The sequence below is a fragment of the Mustela erminea genome, chromosome 5, assembly GCF_009829155.1.
Source record: "Mustela erminea isolate mMusErm1 chromosome 5, mMusErm1.Pri, whole genome shotgun sequence".
Taxonomy (NCBI): domain Eukaryota; kingdom Metazoa; phylum Chordata; class Mammalia; order Carnivora; family Mustelidae; genus Mustela; species Mustela erminea.
In genome coordinates, this window is record NC_045618.1 from 604,934 (window position 1) to 622,641 (window position 17,708).

Sequence of the window (17,708 nt, forward strand, 5' to 3'; positions counted from 1 at the left end):
CGCGCCTAGCTGCTCCTGCTTTCGTGTGATCCGCGTCAGTAGGACGCCGCGTTTCTCTCCCTTTGCGTCTCATCCGTCCGTGCGCGTTTGTGAAGTGGTTCCTGGAGACGGCACACCCTCTGGTCCCGACCGCCTCTGTCTTAACTGGTGCACGTGGGCCTCTGGCGTGCGGTGACTCTTGGAGCGGTTAGATTAACGTGTCCCTGTTTTCTGTTTGTTGCCCTTTTCTTTGTTCCTGGTTTATGTCTCCCACGCGTCCTGCCTCCTGTGGTTTTATTTTTAAGTAACCTCCACGCCCAGCACCGGGCTGGAAGTTACGACCCTGTGATTGAGAGTCACGTGCTGAGCGGCAGAGCCACGGGGCGTCCTTGCCTCTTGAGGTTTTCATCGGGCGTTTTATATGGTTTCGTTTTCTCTCCTTCCTTAGCATGTCCCTTATACTTCCTTTTTAGCTGTTTCTTTTTTTTTTTTTTAAGCGGTTGCTCTGGAGTTTGCAACACGCATTTCCTGCTAATCCAATTCCCTTTAAAATCACCCCGTGCTGCGCCACAGGTGGGTGCCTCCTAATAGCACGGCGGTCCCAGCCGCTACCCCCGTCCCGGGGTCGCTGCCGTGGTGCATGGTGGGGGCGCGGGGGGCGCGGGGGCGCACGCACACACCGAAGCCGGCACACCGATGGCGTCACTATCTGGAAGAAGCTGTTGCCGGTTAGAGCAGTTGGAACGGAAGAGAGAAGGTCCGTGTTTTACTCTCCCCGTCCCGTCTTCCTGGCTCCTCCTTTCCTCTTTCATGCTCGGTCCGAGTCTCTCGTCTGTATGGCGTCTTTCTGTCTGCGGAGGGCAGCGGGTGTCCGCAGGTCCGCTGGCCACAAGCTCCCTCCCTGTTTCTCCTGGGCTCCCGGAGGCCGGTTTCGCGGAGTGAGGATCCTAGCACGGCGGAGCGCGGCGATGGATCTCTTCCTCCGCTCACATGTCACTCGCCGGCCGGCCGGGATGAGGATGACGGTCTTAGCTCTCGGTCACGGGTTTTCTGGGACTTCTCTCCGGATTTCCTCGAAATCTGTGATCCTCTCTCATGTGGGCCGGGCGTGCCAGGGTGAGGAGGTTTTGACAAACTGTTTTGCTTGGTGCTCCCTGAGCTTCGTGGAGCCGTGGTTGATGCCTGACAGTCATTTGGGGAAATAACCCCCAGATTCAAGTATTTATTGTGCTGCCTCTGGAGGACTGTCAGGTCTGTGCTCTCCCGAGGAGTCCCTCAGCCTGTCCGATCACCAGTGGGCCCAGCAGGCGCTTCTCATTTGTCTTGCAATGGTTTGTTTTTTGTTTTCTAATGTCATTTTTTTTCAGCTCTTTCTTGGGGTCTCCGTCTCTGTTAATGTCACGCATCTGACCTTGCGAGCTGACGCTTGATCCCTTAGGGCCCGGAGCACGTGAGTCGGGATTGTTTGACGTTCCTGGCCCGATGTTCTGCATCCCACCTAGTCTGGTTCTGCCGCCGCTTGTGCTCTCTCCACGTAATGCTGGCTTGCCTCGTCTCTTTCCTCAAGGGACGGGACAGGACGCACTGGGAGAAGGAAAGGCCGCAGACCGGCCTCCGGAGCAGGGGTGGGGAGGTGGGGAGGCAGGGGTGCTTTGTTCTGTGACGGGTGAGCCCCGCTGCTGTCTGTGCCCCCACAAGGGTTTCTGTCTTTTCCCTCCCTCGTAGGCAGCCAGGATGGAAGAGGGGCCAGAGCTGGGGGCCCCTGTGCCCAGGTCAGTGAGGCTCTGGCTACCAGGGTCCCCCGAGGGCAGGCCTTGTTAAAAGCAGGGTGTGCTGGAGAATTTACAGCTACTTCCTTCCCGTCTCCTTGCTGGAATTCCGAGGGACTTTTCCTCAAGTTCTCGGGGGGAACCTGGTTGAGCTCCTGAAGGTTAACCTCACAGCACCTTGGGGGCCTCTGGGATCCGGTGCCCCGGGCTCCTGCCCTCGGGGAGGCTCTGCCCGAGCCTCTGGTGACCGCCCATTACAGCTTGGGATCCCAGCCCGCGCTGGTGTGCTTCCGAGTCCCCTGCAGGAAGCTGAGCTTCCGCATTGTCCTGCCTGGCTCTCCCGTCCTGGGGACGGCAGTTTGCCCCAGGTCCCTGTCCGCTGTGGGTCCGAGGGGAGGTGTTGGCTTTGCAGTTCAGCTCGCTGCTTGCCGCTGGGCTGCCGCGGCCACTCCCACGCCCCTCACACGGCCGGGAACCGGAGCGCCCTGCTGGCTTCTCCCGGCTGAGCTGCGGAGTTCTCTGCGTCACCGTGTTTGAGACAACCATGGTGGCGGCCGCGGAGCCCCAGGCACTCGGCTCGGCGTGGTGGGTGCTGTGGGGGCGCGGCCGGGGCTCCCTGCTTCGCCGCAGGCCGCCGGCTGGGTACAGTGGGCCAGCCGCTCCCACGGGGTCTCGGGGTGGGGGCGGCCACGGGAACCGCGCGCATGCGGGGGACACTCTTTCCCACGGCAGCCCCGTTCTCCCTTTACCTTATGGTCGGGTTCAGTAAACAAAGAAGCTCATACTTGTCAGTGGTAAAAACACGGCCACTGTGTGCAGGGAAGCCGAGAGGGGTATGGGGGGCACCCCGCCACTGCAGACTCGCCCCTGCTCGTCGGGCCGTCCACTCTCCACGTCCTGTTCTCTGCCGGTGCCCCCCACGTCGGAAGCAGCACTGGTCCTCCTCCGCCTGCGGGCGTCTCCTCGGTCTGGCGACAGTCTGTCTCATAGGCCTCTGCGTCCCCGTATTCTGACCCCGGAGGCCCTGTGTGCGGCCACGGGACCCTTGATCCCCAGGACCCCTGGCCACTGGCACGTCCTGCTCATCCCGCTTACGGGCAGGTGCGGAGCGCGGACTCTGGAGACGGTGGGAGCCGCCGGGACGCCGTCTCTCCCTGTGATGGGCTATGCAGCGGAGGCTTAGAGCGGGAAGGTGACGTGCCCAGGGCCCTGGCAGGTGTGCGGCAGAGTGACAAGACACCTGGGGTCCCTTGGCTGGAGCCCCGCACTCCCTGTGCCATCCATTGTAAGAACATAATTGGGAAACTATTGATTTGCCAGATTTTTGTGTCATTCTGTCGGCAAAACGGTAAGCCCGTGTGGATGACGTGGAGTTACCTTTCCTGTGAAATATTAGTTGAACACTTGGGGGAAATTGGATAAAATGGGGTGACTCCAAAAAATTGCCCCCAGGACGTGGGCGACACACGCAGGAGAAGTTGTGAGCGACCTACAGACTCTGTACGGGGATTATTTCCCAACCCTAAGTCCAGGGTCCACTTTTAAAAGAAGCCAAACAGGTTTGGACAAATGAGGTGATGTCCTGCGGGTATGGCTGGCCCAGGAGGGGCGCCAGGGAGCAGGGTCAGCAGCCGGACTCGGGGCCGGGGCCGTGGCCCACACGGGTATCTGCAGAGGCGCCCACGCTGGTGAGTAGGGTGTGGTTTCCTGCTTTTACCAGCATTTCTGCTAACCCACCGGCGTCCAGGCCCCCTCAGGTGAGAGAGGCCTATGCTCCCAGGAAGCTCAGCCTGGTTCGCGTGCGGGGGCGGGCTCGGGGCTGGAGGCGGGTATGCGTGGGCAAGGGGGGAGGCAGGTGCCCCAGAGCTCGTGAGGGGCCTGGGCGGGACAGGTGTGCATGGGAGGAGTGTGGCAGCCCCCATGGGCTGTGCCCTGTGCCTCTGCGGGCCTGGAGTCTGGGTCCGCTGGTGGGCGCCAAGCTCAGCCTGCTGCGTGACCACAGGGCCTGGCCATCCCTCCGTGCAGGGCTGGTCCCGCCCCGGCCGCTGCTCTGTGCAGGAGGCCCTGTGGTCAGGAGCTGTGTGGTGCTGAGCTGGCGACCGAACCTCTCGGAGCTCTGTGTTCGGTAGAAAACCAGACTGCGGGCACACGACGTGTAAATGACTCCCACACACTGGGTGTGAGGGCTGAGGTCGTGACCAGGAGCTGCCCAGCTCGGTGCTGGCTCCCCGTGGGCCTGTCCGCAGATGTAGCTGCCGCGGACGTGACCATGTCTACAGAGACCGTGGGTGCAGCGGAGCTTCCCGTCAGGGAGCTGGCGGCAACAGAGACCAAGCTGGCCGGGAGCGCCTGCCCGTCCTGCCAGCCGACCTCCGACAGGTGTCCCCCTGGCCCTCCTGCGAGCCCTTCTATCTCTTGCCCGCAGGCCGTGGGCATAGTGAGTTGTGTGCGCGGCTGGCCATCCTGGGCGCCGTCGCCGTCTCCCTGGCTGGGACCGTGCCCCCAGACGTTTGGGGAATGTGGGGAGGCTGCGCCAGAGCTGGGACGTGTGTATCTGGGGTCTTCTTGCGGGCACAGCTCGGTCTGTGCAGGAAAGACGTGCCACAGCCTCAGCACAGAACTTGGAAAAATAGCCTACAAACCCCTCGTGTGCATGAGCGTGGTGTGGGGTGCGGTGTTGGCAGGGTGGGGGCTGGCAGCCCCGGGGCGTGTGAGGGCCTGCCCAGCACACCTGTCTCCTGACCTCAGCTGGCCCCGCACTGCAAGGGCGGGAACCCCGTGAGGCCGTGCCGCCCCTGGAGGTCGTGCTGCCCCCGGAGGTCCCGCCTCCCGTGAGGCTGCTCCGCGGAGACCGCCGTGGCCCTGAGAGGAGCCGCAGACCGTTAGGCCTGAGCGGAGAGTGTGCTCAGGCATCCAGCACATGTGGGACATGACCTGAGGACAACATGGCCTTGTCCAGGTCGCCAAGGGCATGACAGGCCGTGCCTCCTGTGTGTCTGGAGTTGGGGGCTGGCAGGGGGACCCCGTGAGCACTGTGTGCCTGTCATGGACCCTCCTGTTGCAGGGACCCTACCCCCAGTGACCCAAATCCGTCTTTCCCACTGCCACAGGCCTTTCAGAGGCTCTTCCTTGCCGGTGGCTGATGGCCATGCTCTGGGCCTGGCCATCGAGGTCCCATGGGCTCAGCCGTGTCGCCGGCCTGCTTGGCTCCCTTAGTTGTTCAAACATTGTCCCCCTGGGCCCTGCCTTACCCTCCCTCTGCCGGGCGAGTCCCGCCACAGCTCTCTGCGTTCTGGCCCGTCGCCCACCGCCCGCGCGAGCCCGTGTGTCCCCAGCAGGTCACACAGCACCGGGCGCGTGCTGGGAAGGTCTGATGAGGGGAGGGCCTGGCCCCTGCCGTGCCCCGGGGAGTGGCCCTCAGCGCCCACCTAGCTGCACCTGTGCCGTGCGGTCCTGCCGGGCCAGCCAGTGCTTGTGGGGCCACCGTCCCGCTCGGCCGCCTGGGACATTTGCTTCCAGTGCAGTGTCCTGTCCCCTCTTTGCCCAGAAATCCACAGCCAAGAGTCGCCTCTTGTGTGTAACGTGTGCTGTTGGGAAGCGCGTGAAACCCGGACAGAATGTTACGGACTGTCGGTGTTAATCAAATGGTGCTTTCAGGTGCGTGACAACATGCCCGGCACGGCCCTTGGAGCTGACCTCGTGACTCCTTGATGCGGCTGCGTGGCCTGCCGGGGCCCCCGCTCACACCTGAGAAGCAGACTCTGAAGGCCCGCCCTGGCCGGGCAGCCTGCCCTCGTCCTAGTCCCCTTGGTCCCCCATGATGTCCCGTGATCTCCGCCTAGGGTGGGGCTGAGGGTGTCCATGGGGCCCAGCTGGCTGCTCGCTCCCATCGGGGAGGTGGCGGTGGGTGGGGCCTCACGCACGAGGCTGTGGGGAGCCGTTGAGGGCTGACCCCACGGTCACTGCCCCCTGATCTGTGTACTTGGAGGTGTTGGGGGGTCACTCTACAGGACGTGGGTTTTGACTTAGGTCTTGGAGCACACGGGAGACCTACACGAGGGGGTTTGTGTGCAAGGCAGCGGCCATGAGAGCAGGTTTCCTGAGTCCCCAGGTCCGCGTGTCAGGAGCTCGGGTGCTGAGTGGAGGTGGTATAGGGGAGGGGCCCAGGCGGGGGGTTGGATGCCAGGTCTGTGCGTTGGGCAGGGAGACCCAACCTGCTACCCCTGCCTGGGGGCTCGCCGGTGCCATGACTCCTGCTCGGGCGGGGTTTTGGGACAGGACACACTATTGTAGATGTGACATGCCCCAAAGTGAAGGATGGCGTGCTCGACTGTGCACGTGTGGTGGACGGGCACTGGCAGGGGCCCCCGTGACCACGTTCCCACGTCACTCTGGTGGCAGTGCAGCTGCTTGAATCGTACACATGTGGTTCCAGACTTGCGAGCCGGCAGGGGTTCGTGCGGGGACGGGGAAGGTGTGTGGCTGCTGGAGCAGATCGCCCCAGACGAGAGCCTGGAAGCAGCAGCAGCCCTTTCTCCCACACAGGGAGCCCCAAGGCCAGAATCAGTCCCCGGGGCAGCCGTCCAGGTGTCACTGTGGCACGGCGCCCGCACCGCCCTCTCGGGAGAACGCCGGGGGCCGTGTCTCCGGGCCTCCGTCTCCTCCGCAGGCCCCTTCTGGCTATTTCTGACTTTCATCACTTGAGACAGTGTTTTCTGATGGGCTCGTGCGTGTCTGTCTCTGTGAGAATCTGTCCGAAGAAGGGACCTGTTCCTGGGCGGGGTGGTGTCCCTGTGTCGGCGTCCCCGACCTGGCCTGTGGTTGCCGGATGGGGGAGAAATTGACCTGAAACGCATCTGTTTGGGAACAGCCGCTGCTGGGGATCTGGGCGCTGCTGCCGCCCGCGGGCCTCGCTGTGCGTTTCCGCCGGTTATCGCACCAGAGCTGCACCAGGCGTGGTGCCGGGGGACACAGGGGGCCAGCTCTGAGGTCTCATGAAGAGCAGGCTCTCTCCGACAAGGGCCCCAAATCTCCGACAGGAGGGCCCCATGTCCGTGGCTGTGAGCCCCGTGCAGTGGTGCAGGCGGGGGGTGGTCTGCCGCCAGAGCGGGAGATGTGGTGTGAGTACAGCGTCTGCGGCCCCCAGGCGCAGGCACGGAAGGTCCAAGCCGGGGACGGGCTCTTCCGTACTTCGGGTCAAGGACTTGGAGCTTCGAGTCTGATCCTGTTTCCTCCTCCCCTGGGGCTTGGTGCGGGGCGTCCCCGCAGGGCAGGGACGGGGACGGCCTCAGTTGGGTAAAGAGCTGTTCTTTCCCGGCAGCGTCTACGTCCGTCCCTCCTGCCCTGGGGCTCCTTCCCGCGCTTACCCCAGGAAGGACCTGTGCCGAGAGCTGGTAACCGCTCTGGTCCATGGTGACACGGGTGACTGACAGCCGCCGAAGCCGCCGTGGGAGCTGGGGGCCCGTGCACAGCGGCCTCTGGCCTGTCGTGGAAAGGAGTAGAGTGTGTCGGGTGTGCGTGGGTGTGCGTGCGTGTGGGCTTTCCGTCCTGAGCTGCTCTTCTCCGCAGCATCCTGCAGCACCGTGGGATCTTGTGGGCGTCCTTGTTGATGGTCGTGGGCATCGGCGCGGACGCGCCTCAGCCGCCAGAGGGAGAGCCTAGGGGATAAACAGCACGTGGGCGGCAGCTCCCTCAAGGCCGGGAGGAAACACTGAGACCACACGCGGCAGGTGTCGGCCGGGCACTCGTGCCAGAGCGGAAGGCCGTGCGTGCCTGTCGGGAGGTGGCAGCGGGAACGTCGCCGTTACGGGTCCCCTGGGGTCTTACATCTAGAGCAGCTCAGTGCGGTGGAATCAGCCAAAACCAATCTTGACTACAAACAGCGCGTTGACAAACGGCCGTGGTCCATGTGGGTGCGGTCGGTCTGCTTCCCGCGGGCCCACAGCCCCGCTTCGGCCCCTGCGCCACGTCCCCCTCGGGGAGCCCCATGGTGCATATTCCTCCCTGCTCTGCGTTTCACCCGCAGCTCCGAGGTGTGACTGACGTGCGGGAAACTCCGCCTGTTCCGTGTCCAGGCTGGGGAATGTCCGAAACCGTGCGTGGCCGTGTAGAAGCCGCCATAACCGGCGCCGGGCACTTCCGTCTCCGCAGCCGCCGCTCTGCCCTCTGTCGCTGTCGCCTCGTGAATGTGGCCGGGCTGTGCGTGGTCCTTCACGGTTGTCCTCTGTGGACTGCTCTGCGCTGACGAGTGTTTCGTGGTTCCCCTTCTCTGCTGCATAGTGTGTGGTGTGTGTGGACATGCCCCACCGGGGCCACCTGCCTGCAGGGACACATTTGTGTGAGGAATCAGGCAGCTGTGGATGTCCACGTGCAGACTCTGCGTGCGCACACATGTTCTCATTCTGTGGGTAAACCCCTCACCGGGGACCCACGGCAGTGCCTCTGGCCGGCCAGGTCCCACTATGCTGGCCGCCCTGCTGTCTGCGTGTCGCGCGCTCCAGCCACAGCCCGCGACCTGCCCTTCACGGAGGCAGCGGGGCCCTGTGTCCCGGCGTTTGTGGTCTTGCCACACATATAGGCACAGCGTCTGTGACCACTGTTCCCGCGAGGATCTGAAACACCGTCACTACCTGTCACTCTTCCATTGCCTTTTGATCGGCATCTAAAGACCCTTCTCTCCCTACGAGGGACTGTGGCTGACGTGTTTACCAGGGCAGGACCGTGTCCCAGGCTCAGTGGCTCCCGAGCTGGAGTCATGGCTGGCACACGGCGGGCGCTAGTGACGTAGGAATGGACAGATTCCCTTCCGTGGTGCCGTGGTGCTCGGCCCACCACACCTGTTCTCCCATGGATGTGTGTTTGGCTGCCACGTTCACCTGGGTCCATGTGGACGGCACAGCCGTCCTCTGAGTCTCATGCCCATGCCTAGGAATCTGGGACACGTGGGGTCTTGGGGTGGATCCCTTCCCCTTAACTGGGTCTTGCCAGCGGCACCCCCGTGGGACTCCCGTGACTCAGACCCCGCCCGCAGCGCCCGCCAGTGTCCCTCTCTGCACTCCCTCCCGACACGTGACGTCGTGGCTGCTGGTGTCGCCGTTCCTGTAGGTGTGAGGTTAGGTTTTCTCCACAGCGTCTCACGGACCGCCCCTCGTTTCTCCCACCAGAAACTCCATGTCATCTCTCCGTCCTGGCAGAGCCCATGGCGACAGTCGGAAGAGTGTGTTTTATACCAACGAAGAGTGGGAGCTCTTAGACCCGAACCCCAAGGACCTAGAGGAGTCCATGGCACAGGAAGAGAGGAAGAAGCCGGCCCCGGAAGGAAACAGAGGTACGGACCTGGTTCCGGTCGCGCATCCTCTCCGCGGGGGAGCCTCCGCGGTCCCAGCCTTTCTGGAAGCAGGAGCCGCGTCTGTGGGGGATGCGCCCTGCGGGCCTGCGGGGTGAGGTGTCACAGGGAAGAACCAGCCCGTGGCTCCTAAGGTTTCTCGGGAGGTGGGGCGTCCAGAAGTCACAGCGCTCTTCACGGATATACCATTTTATTTTTTTTAACCCCTTTTTTACAGAACACGTGTCTACATGTGTCTACACGAAGGTAGAACATACAGGGTCATGGATTCCACCGTAGCCCCAGGTGGCCCCCACGGTTTTGAACTTGGGGTCACTCTCTCCAAGCCCCCACCCGTCCCACGTTCACCCTGGGCGGGGCCGGTTTAACGTAAATTCTAGACATGAATCAGCTGCGTCTAAACTTAGAACCTTATGATGCCTCATCATCATACCGAGAAACAGCAGCTATAAATCCAGTCTTCACGCCTGCCCTGGCTCCCTGGCTGCACGCTCATGTCCCCAGTCATGTGAGGCACTGACAAGGCCTGCAGGCGGGTTTCCTTGCTGATGTGCGATGGCCTCATTGTGTCTGAGCAGCTCCCCGTCCCCATCCTCCGTTTGCCTTGGCATTGTGTGGCTGAGACGGTCTCTGTGCTGAGGACGTCCCACACTCCGGAGGGCAGGTCCCTCCTTGCTCCTCGCGTGCCCTGCATGAGGTCACGGGGCTGACCTCCTCGGACGAGGACACGCTGTGGTGGGTCTCTGGGGCCGCGTGTCCCCCGGCACCGCGGTGGGAACCACGTTGCGTGTGGCCCCCGCTGGTTTTGGGGAGGATCACGGCTTGGGTGTCGTCAGCCCGCCCTGTCTCTGCGGCCACTTCTGTGCCCGTCCAGGGATCCATGAGGGAATGTTGATGTTTTCATGTAGAACAACAGTGATTTGGAAATTCTGCCTTGTGCTCGATTGTAGCAGGGGCTGGAGGAGGAGGCAGGATCTTACAGAATCTTTCCCGGGAGCACAAGTATTTCCAGGAAGTACGTCTCCTGTCCCCCAGAGGGTGGTCCTGGCCCACTGTGCCGGGGAGCTTGCCTGTGTTCGCAGGGTCGTGGCGTGGGGCCCAGGCCCGTGGGACGCGGTGTGAAGGTGGCAGGCCGGGTGTGCTGTGCTTCCTGCCGAGGGCCCACATCAGCGCCTCCTGAGCCGGGGGGCTGGGGTCCTGGGAATGACCTGCGAGCACAGTCAGGAAGGAAGGGTCTGCGAGGCTGAGTGGCTTGCGTGGGCTGGGAACTCCCCGGGCCAGACATGCAGCCACACGGGCTGTGACTCTGATCGCACGGGCTCGTGGACCCTTCCTGTGTCAGCCACGAACGTCAGCCCCGCGACGTGTCTGTGTTGCACGGCGTGGGCACGAACTGCTCTCCCTCTGTCTGTTCCTCTGTGTTCAAGTGCGCAAAGTCCTTCTTGTCGGGAAGGGGATGTCAGTGGGTTTCCCAGTGAGTGCACCACGCGGGCAGCACGTTCTGAAACAGGATCGGGCCAGCCCTGTCCACCAGCCCTGGCCCCTCATGCTGTCCCCCATGCCCCTGCCCCTCGCCGGTCCCCCGTCTGCAGCCCTCATCCCCCAGCCTCTGTCCCCTCCACCGGCCCTGCCAGTCACCTGCTCCTCCCAGGGCAGCCACTGTCCGGACTTAGGAGCCGGGAGTCATCTGATTTCCGGCTTCACAGAATCCCAACATGCGTTCCCGGTGCGCGTTTCCTCCCGTGGTGAGACCGTGAATGTGATTTCGTTCATGCTGATATTTATTTGGATCCGTCAGTATTTTAAAGGCCCCTTTCTAAGGAAGAGAACGTAGTCACCCTTTAAAACACACGTTCACGATGAAGAAAATGTGTTGGGGGGTTTTGTTTTGCTTCTTCCTGAGAACAGGTGAGCAAAGGGAGCCCAGAGGCCCCGTGTCTGTGAGTCCCGCCGGGGAGCCTGCTGTCTGACGGCGGGGGCGGCAGGAGCTGGACTCTGTGTGTCCGGGACGCTGCGGGAACTCGGAGCCACCATGCTCCTCCCCAGCCTGTGTCTCTGTCCCCTTCGGGAGACTGGTGATGAGACCCGAGCATCTGGGGAGAGCTGGTGTCACAGACGAGTCTTGAGCGAGGTGTCCCGCAGCCTCGTCCTAAATCCCTCGTTGGGGCCGGGGCCCTGCGCCCTTTTGCACGCGTGCTCAGGCAGGTGTGCAGTCACAGCCAGGACACGCTCTGGGGAGAGGACCCCAAGGCGAGTCTCCCGAGGAAGGCCCCGGGGAGTGGGCGACCGTCTCAGGGTCTGGGCTCGGTTGTCCAGAGCGAGTCGGGGCCCAGGGGCGGCCCCACCTGTGCTCGCTGCACGCGGATGTGGAAGTTCCTGGAGGATGGCAGGGGGAGGTCGATGCGTTTTCCTGGGTTTGCAGAAGGACGGCTTGTCCTGCACGTACAAAACAAGTTCTGTTTTTCTGTAGGAGTCGCTGGCTCAGGATTTCCCTTTGATTTTGGACGTATTCCCTACAAAGGAAAGCGCCCTTTGAAAGACATGATCGGATCATCGAGGAACCGGCACATCAGCGGCGAGCCGTTGGCAGATGGGGCGCAGGGCGCGGCCGGGGTCAGGCCACCAGCCGGGGCGCAGCTGCAGGTCCAGAGCCAGCAGGAGGAGCTGGAGCGGCTGCGGAAGGACCTGTCCAGCCAGAAGGTAACTGTCCTCCCTCCCCACGTGTGCCCCCCGCCGCCGGCCGTGCCATGGGGCTGCAGCCCGGGCCCCTGAGGGTCTCCGTCCCCAGATGGGCCTTCTCCCCGGAAGTTTGATGTCAGCGTCAGAGACACGTGGGTTTCTGGGGGCGTGGGCAGGGGCGTGTCTCCTGCTGCCGGGCCCTCTCCCACCCCAGCGCAGCGCCGGCTGCTCCGGTAACAGGAGGGAGACCGTGTCCGTGTCCCTCTGAGACCGAGGATGCCCCGTTGTGGGCAGCTCGGAGCTGCTGGTCAAGCTCCCGATTGCGTGTGTGCTGGGGGCTGTGCGGGGATGGTGCGCGCGTCTACGTCTCCCATTTCCTAGTATTGTTCTCTGCCCAGGGGCCAGCGTTTCTGAGCCCCCAGAGAGGAAGGGCGCCGTGCGCCGGCTCCTCGGTGCCGGGTCACGTGGTTACTGCGTCTGCTCCCTCCCCTCTGGCTCCAGGAGCTCGTGCGGCTGCTGCAGCAGACTGTCCGGTCCTCCCAGTACGACAAGTACTTCGCCAGCAGCCGGCTCTCTGAGGGGGTCCCAAAGGACGCGCTTGACCTTCTGCACCGCAAGGACGACCAGATCCTGGGCCTCAGCAGCCAGCTGGAGCGGCTGTCCCTGGAGAGGGAGAGTCTGCAGCAGGAGGCCCGCACGCTCAAGGGCAAGGTGGGCGAGCTCAGCGAGCAGCTGGGCATGCTGCTGGAGACCATCCAGGCCAAGGACGAGGTCATCATGAAGCTCTCGCGGCGGCTCAGCGAGGGCGCGGATGGCCCGGCCCCTGCCGCGGGGGCGCCCGGCTCCCCGGCCCCCGCCAGCAGGGAGCAGCTAGAGCTGGACAGGCTGAAAGTGAGTGGGGCGCGGGCTCGGCTGCGGGGCGGGTCAGACGGCATCCAGGGCTGCGGGCCTCTGCGGAGCCGCTGTGCCTCTTGGGGGCAGATGGAGCACCTGCCGGCAGATGACGGGCAGCGTCCGTGGCAAGTCCGGAGTCTGACCATGCCGTTGTCCAGGGGCCTCCTGGACCTTGTCCTCCTTTGCTGTCACAGCCGACACTCTCCCTTTCTGCTCTGTACCCCTAGAGTTTCATTACCCCACATAGCCCTGGGGCCTGACAGCCACTGCGCACGAGCGCCCAGGCCAGCACCGCACACGGCCTGCCTCAGCCCCGGGGGTGCGGGAGCCGAGGGGCCATTGTTCCCAACAGCTGGTGCGGGGTTGGCTCCCAGGCAGGCCTGCTCAAGTCAGGGTCCCTGCTGGACCTAGGCTGGGTGGGTCCTGGCGCTGAGGGCTGGGGGCTGGCCTGGGCGGGGAGGCTGCTTCCTGAACTGTGACTGTCCAGGTCGGAGCTGAGGTGGGGAAGGGCTGTGCCCCCGGCCGTCAGATCATGGAGAGGCACTGAATGTGGCCCGGCTCAGCCCAAGTAGGTCTGTAGCCCCAGTCCCCACCCAGTCATAATGTGCTGCTCGCCTGGGTACTCTCTTTCTATAAATACCGTGCACCAGGGGTGTTTGGCCCCCCGAGGGCAAGTTCTCCTTGAAGGCAAAGATGTGCACGTCGAGGTTATCAGTGGGCACCTACCACGTGCCCAGCAGTGGCTCACTGGCTTGTCAGCACAGAGCTGAGTGGCAGACGCGCAGGGGTCTCTCCGAGAATTCTAGAAGAGAAGTGAACCCTGGGCTGATGGGAGTGTTGTGGGGACGAGCACGTGGCCTTCCAGAGTGACCACTGCCCCATGACACGTGTGAGGCTGGGAGGTCAGCCGCAGAGCTCCAGCCCCTTCCTCTGTGACTGGACCACACACCACCGTGGTCGGTGTGGCTGAACCGCGCGGCTCTGTGCGAGTTCCGAGAGCGAACACGCCCACCCTGGACGGCACCGCATCGGGCCACGTGGGCATGCTGGGCGGGGACGTGCGGGAGCAAGCCTCTTGTCTCTGGTCCATACAGCGCCCTGTGGACACAGCAGACAGACTTGATCGGGAGCAGGAGTTGCCCCGTTCACGCTGTAGGTTCTGTGGCGTGCCGGGCGGGGTGGTTTTGATGCGTTTGGTGATTTTATGACTTTTTTCCTCCAATGTTTCTCCACGGTTTTTAAGACCCCACCGTGATGAGGTGACTTGGGACAGAGGCCACGGGGCGGGGGGGGTGCGGCTGGCTGTTCAGGGGCGGGTGCGAGGCCCTGGGCTCCCGAGTGGGCCGGCGGCTGCCCCGAGCTTTCTGCCGCCGCCTGCTCCCTCCACCGGCCCCCACAGCGGCTCTGCGGGTATTGAAACAGGTCTGGGGCGGGGGCTGCGGACGCAAGTGGGGTTCTGCCATGTGTGTGCTTGCTGTCCCTACTTCTCACGGCGGCACAGTTTCCAGACTGACTTCCTGCCTCGACCCTGAACTCAGAACACCTCCGCAGGGAGGCACGGCCTGTGTTTCTTGGGGAGCACTTGTCCGTCACGGTCACAGCCCACTTTCTCTGACTCTGCCTGATCGGAATCTGCTGACGCTTCTCGTTGGCTCTGGGACATGGTCACTTTCTGTTTCTGGGGTATTTTGAGGAAGGAACGTACATGGGTCGTAGGATTTTAACAGCCTAAGTACTTGATTCTTTCTGTACTTCCAGGCTTTTCTGTGTTTCTTCTCACTTGGCGTGGGGGCCCCATGGCTTCATCGGGCATAGTCGGGGCTGCCGTCTGCATCACCACCCCCCTGCCTGTGCGGCCAGTCTTTCTGTGACCTGCTGTTTGGCCACTTTTCCTCGTCTGGACTCTGACGGGCGTTGGCTCAGCCGCACACCAGGGGCTGTGCTGGGAGTGCGCGGCCTGTCCCGGGGCACCCACAATAGTCAGAAAGTACAGAACAGACACGCCACGGTCGTAGCAAGCACGGGAGGAGCTCAGAGCCGCTCAGCTTTGCTGCGTATGACCCCCGCCTGGGTGCCGGGTCCACTCCTGCCCCACCATGTTCACCTGTGAACCAGGCTTCCCCTGACGGGGTCTCTTGGGGTCCTACAGAGTCCTGTGGGGTCTGGTGGGGGTCCTGTGGGGTCCGGTGGGGTCCTGTGGAGTCTGGTGGGGGTCCTTCCAGGTCCGGTGGGGTTTGGCAGGGGTCCTGCGGGGTCTGGCAGGGACTAGGGGCCTGGCAGGCACAGGCAGGGGCTTCACTTGTATGGTCATCGGCGTTGGTGTAGGGAGTCTTCATGACGACGTCACACAGGATGTGACCGGAAGGCCCGCGTACTTGGCCTTCCCGCCGCCCTCACCTGCCCGCGTCCCTTGTGCTCCTCTGTCGGCCCGCTCTGCTGTCTGTGTGTGTCGGCTGGGACCCGAGAGCTGTCGCGGGAGAGGGGAGGACGGCCCTGGGGCACCCAGGCCTCGTGTGGGGCTGGCCCTCAGCATCTCGGGGTCTGTCGGGACGTGCGGTCCTGCTGACGCAGGAGCTGTGAGCCTGTCAGGTGCGGCCCGGAGCCCTGTGGCCTGGCTCTCAGCGGAGACGCGGAGACAGCGGCCCAAGGGCTTTCACTCACGGAGCCGCCAGGAGTCTCACGCGGACCCACAAGTGTTAGGCATCAAGGGGGCCGTCGAGACGATACCGTTCCTCTGTACGTCGTAGGGTGATTATGGCCCCTCTCCCACGGTGGCGTCCAGCCCGGAGACGGGACACGACTCAAGGAGCAGGCGTGGCCTCCGTCCCGTGAGGGGCGGACACTCCCGGCCGGTCCAGGAATAGCCCGGCCCCCCGGGGGCCAGCACAGCCCCGGGAGCCCCGCAGAGCGGGGGGGGGTGGGCACGCGGGCAGAGGACTGAGCTTGGCGGAGATCGTTCCTCCCAGACGCTTCCCCTCCTCGCGGGTGATCCTGGGAGGCCGCCGAGCGCATTGCTGCACTTGGCAGAACCTGTCACCGTGGCGAGGCTCGGCCGGCAGCTGGCGCGGCCGACAGTAACAGCCAGCGACTTCTCGGCGCAGGTGTGTCCGCTTCCTCGCGCTTTGCCGCCGGCGTCTCCAGAGCGGGAAATGTTTGCACGTACATGTGGGAGGAGCGTGCTTCCCGAGCGCGTCGTCCGCTGCGGGGGGCGGGCGTGATTCCGTAGTCGAGCGTGCCGGGTGTCCGCGTGGCCTTTTCTCTGTCCTCTGAGTGACCGCGAGAGCCACAGAAAACGTGTCGTTCCTTGAGTTACAGAGGAAATGGTCACGAGGATTGGCCTTGGGACGCGTCGGTGCGTGGAGGACGTGGCGTTCGCGGCCTGCGGACGTGGTCCTACTCCTTCCTTTGTTGCCCCAAGGGTGGCCACAGAGGTCATCAGGATGTGCCCGGCGGTTGTCTCGCGCGGACTCGGTGGGGCCCTTGGGGGACACGGCGGTACGTTAACCGTAGCGGAGAGAGCGGGCTGGACTGACGGCGGTTTTCTGCCCACAGGATAACCTACAGGGGTACAAAACCCAGAACAAGTTCCTCAACAAGGAAATTCTGGAGCTCTCGGCGCTGCGGAGAAATGCGGAGAGGAGGGAGCGGGATCTGATGGCCAAGGTGGGTCGGGGCGCGGCTCGGCTGTTTCCTGGTGGCTGGGGGCGCGGAACCTCTAGAAGCGGCACACCCTGAACCAGTCCTGCTCCTGTGCTGGGGCACAAGAACCCAAAATACAGGCCGTAGAGCGCTGCATTCCGAGAGGCACCCTGACGTGTCCCCGTCTGCCTGCGTCACGGTGTTGACAGAAAACCGTTGACTCCCAACTCCCAGGTTCCCCGAACGGAGGGGTTTGGATTGTGACTTTGTGCGTTGAGTTGTGTGGCCTGGTTTCCCATCTGTAAACGGGGATGGTGGGAAACCATCGGTATGCACGTCTGTCGGCGCAGTGGCTGGAAGGGTAGCCCCTGCACAGCAGCCGGCACACGGTGGCTTTCGGTGACCCTCGCAATCCTTGCTTTGCACTCCGTGGGTCACGTCTCCCCAGACCTATGTCCTGGGGTGTGTCTGACGACGCAGCAGACAAGCTGGTTGGGGACACAGTGTCCCAGGACACGTCAGTGCCACATAGGCCCCTTCTCACGGCCCACGTGCCGCGTGACACTCAGCGTGACCGTAAGGACCGCCATGTGGTTGGCTCCTGCCGCTCCCTTTGCTGTGTGGGACAGACGCCAGTGTCGGCATCTGGGGTCTCACTGGCAGTGCGTCCTCTGGGCCAGCGCCCTGGGAGGCGGGGGCCCAGGGTGGCCCGTGGCCCGAGGCGACAGGACTCTCCTGCCCTCCACTCAGTCCCGGCTCACCGCCCCGTGGCTGGGGCTCACTGCCCGCCGTTGGCTCGTGGCCCCGGGTGGCCCCTCCTGTGTCCTGGTTGTGGTCGGGACGGCGGTAACCCCCGTTCTCTGCAGTATTCCAGCCTGGAAGCCAAGCTGTGTCAGATGGAGAGCAAGTACCTGATCCTGCTGCAGGAGGTCAAGACGCCCGTGTGCTCTGAGGAGCCGGGCCCGGCGCGCGGTGTCATCGCGCAGCTGCTGGAGGACGCCCTGCAGGCCGACGGCCCGGAGCAGCCCGGGCAGGCGCTCGTGAAGCCTCGTCTTGTCAGGTGGGGTTGCCAGCGGCTGCGGGGAGGGAGCCCTGTCCTGGGGGTGGATGCGTGCGTGTGTCCCGCGGCTCCTTCGCCACCGGCACTATCGGCCCCCAGAGCAGGTGATCTCGGCGTTCTTGCCACAGCCGGTGCGCGGTGGGGCCGGGCTCAGGCCCCCTCTCCTGAGCCCATCTGTGTCTGCGGCTCCCGCGGGCTCCTTTGTGGCTCCGGTCCCGCTGTGCAGCCATCCCCGCAGGAGTGGGGGCCCCGTCCTGAGACGCAGCTGCTCCCGTCCATGGCTGGAGAGCCGAGGGACCCCCACGTGGGGAGAGGGCTCGGCCAGCCCTGCAAGGTGGCTCGG

At 63.9% G+C, this 17,708-nt stretch overlaps 1 protein-coding gene across 5 annotated transcripts in view; it reads left to right on the plus strand.

Moving 5' to 3' along the window:
• Window positions 1-17,708, plus strand: part of TBC1D2B (TBC1 domain family member 2B) — a 59,539-nt gene that overhangs the window by 27,153 nt on the left and 14,678 nt on the right. For 3 of the 5 annotated variants that reach the window (XM_032341874.1, XM_032341877.1, XM_032341878.1), the window contains exons 4-8: window positions 8,912-9,075; window positions 11,564-11,793; window positions 12,274-12,663; window positions 16,219-16,329; window positions 17,172-17,365. In XM_032341874.1, the coding sequence (XP_032197765.1) occupies window positions 8,912-9,075; window positions 11,564-11,793; window positions 12,274-12,663; window positions 16,219-16,329; window positions 17,172-17,365 (1,089 nt within the window). The remainder of the gene's footprint in view (window positions 1-8,911; window positions 9,076-11,563; window positions 11,794-12,273; window positions 12,664-16,218; window positions 16,330-17,171; window positions 17,366-17,708) is intronic. The other 2 variants (XM_032341876.1, XM_032341875.1) reach the window with 2 other exon arrangements.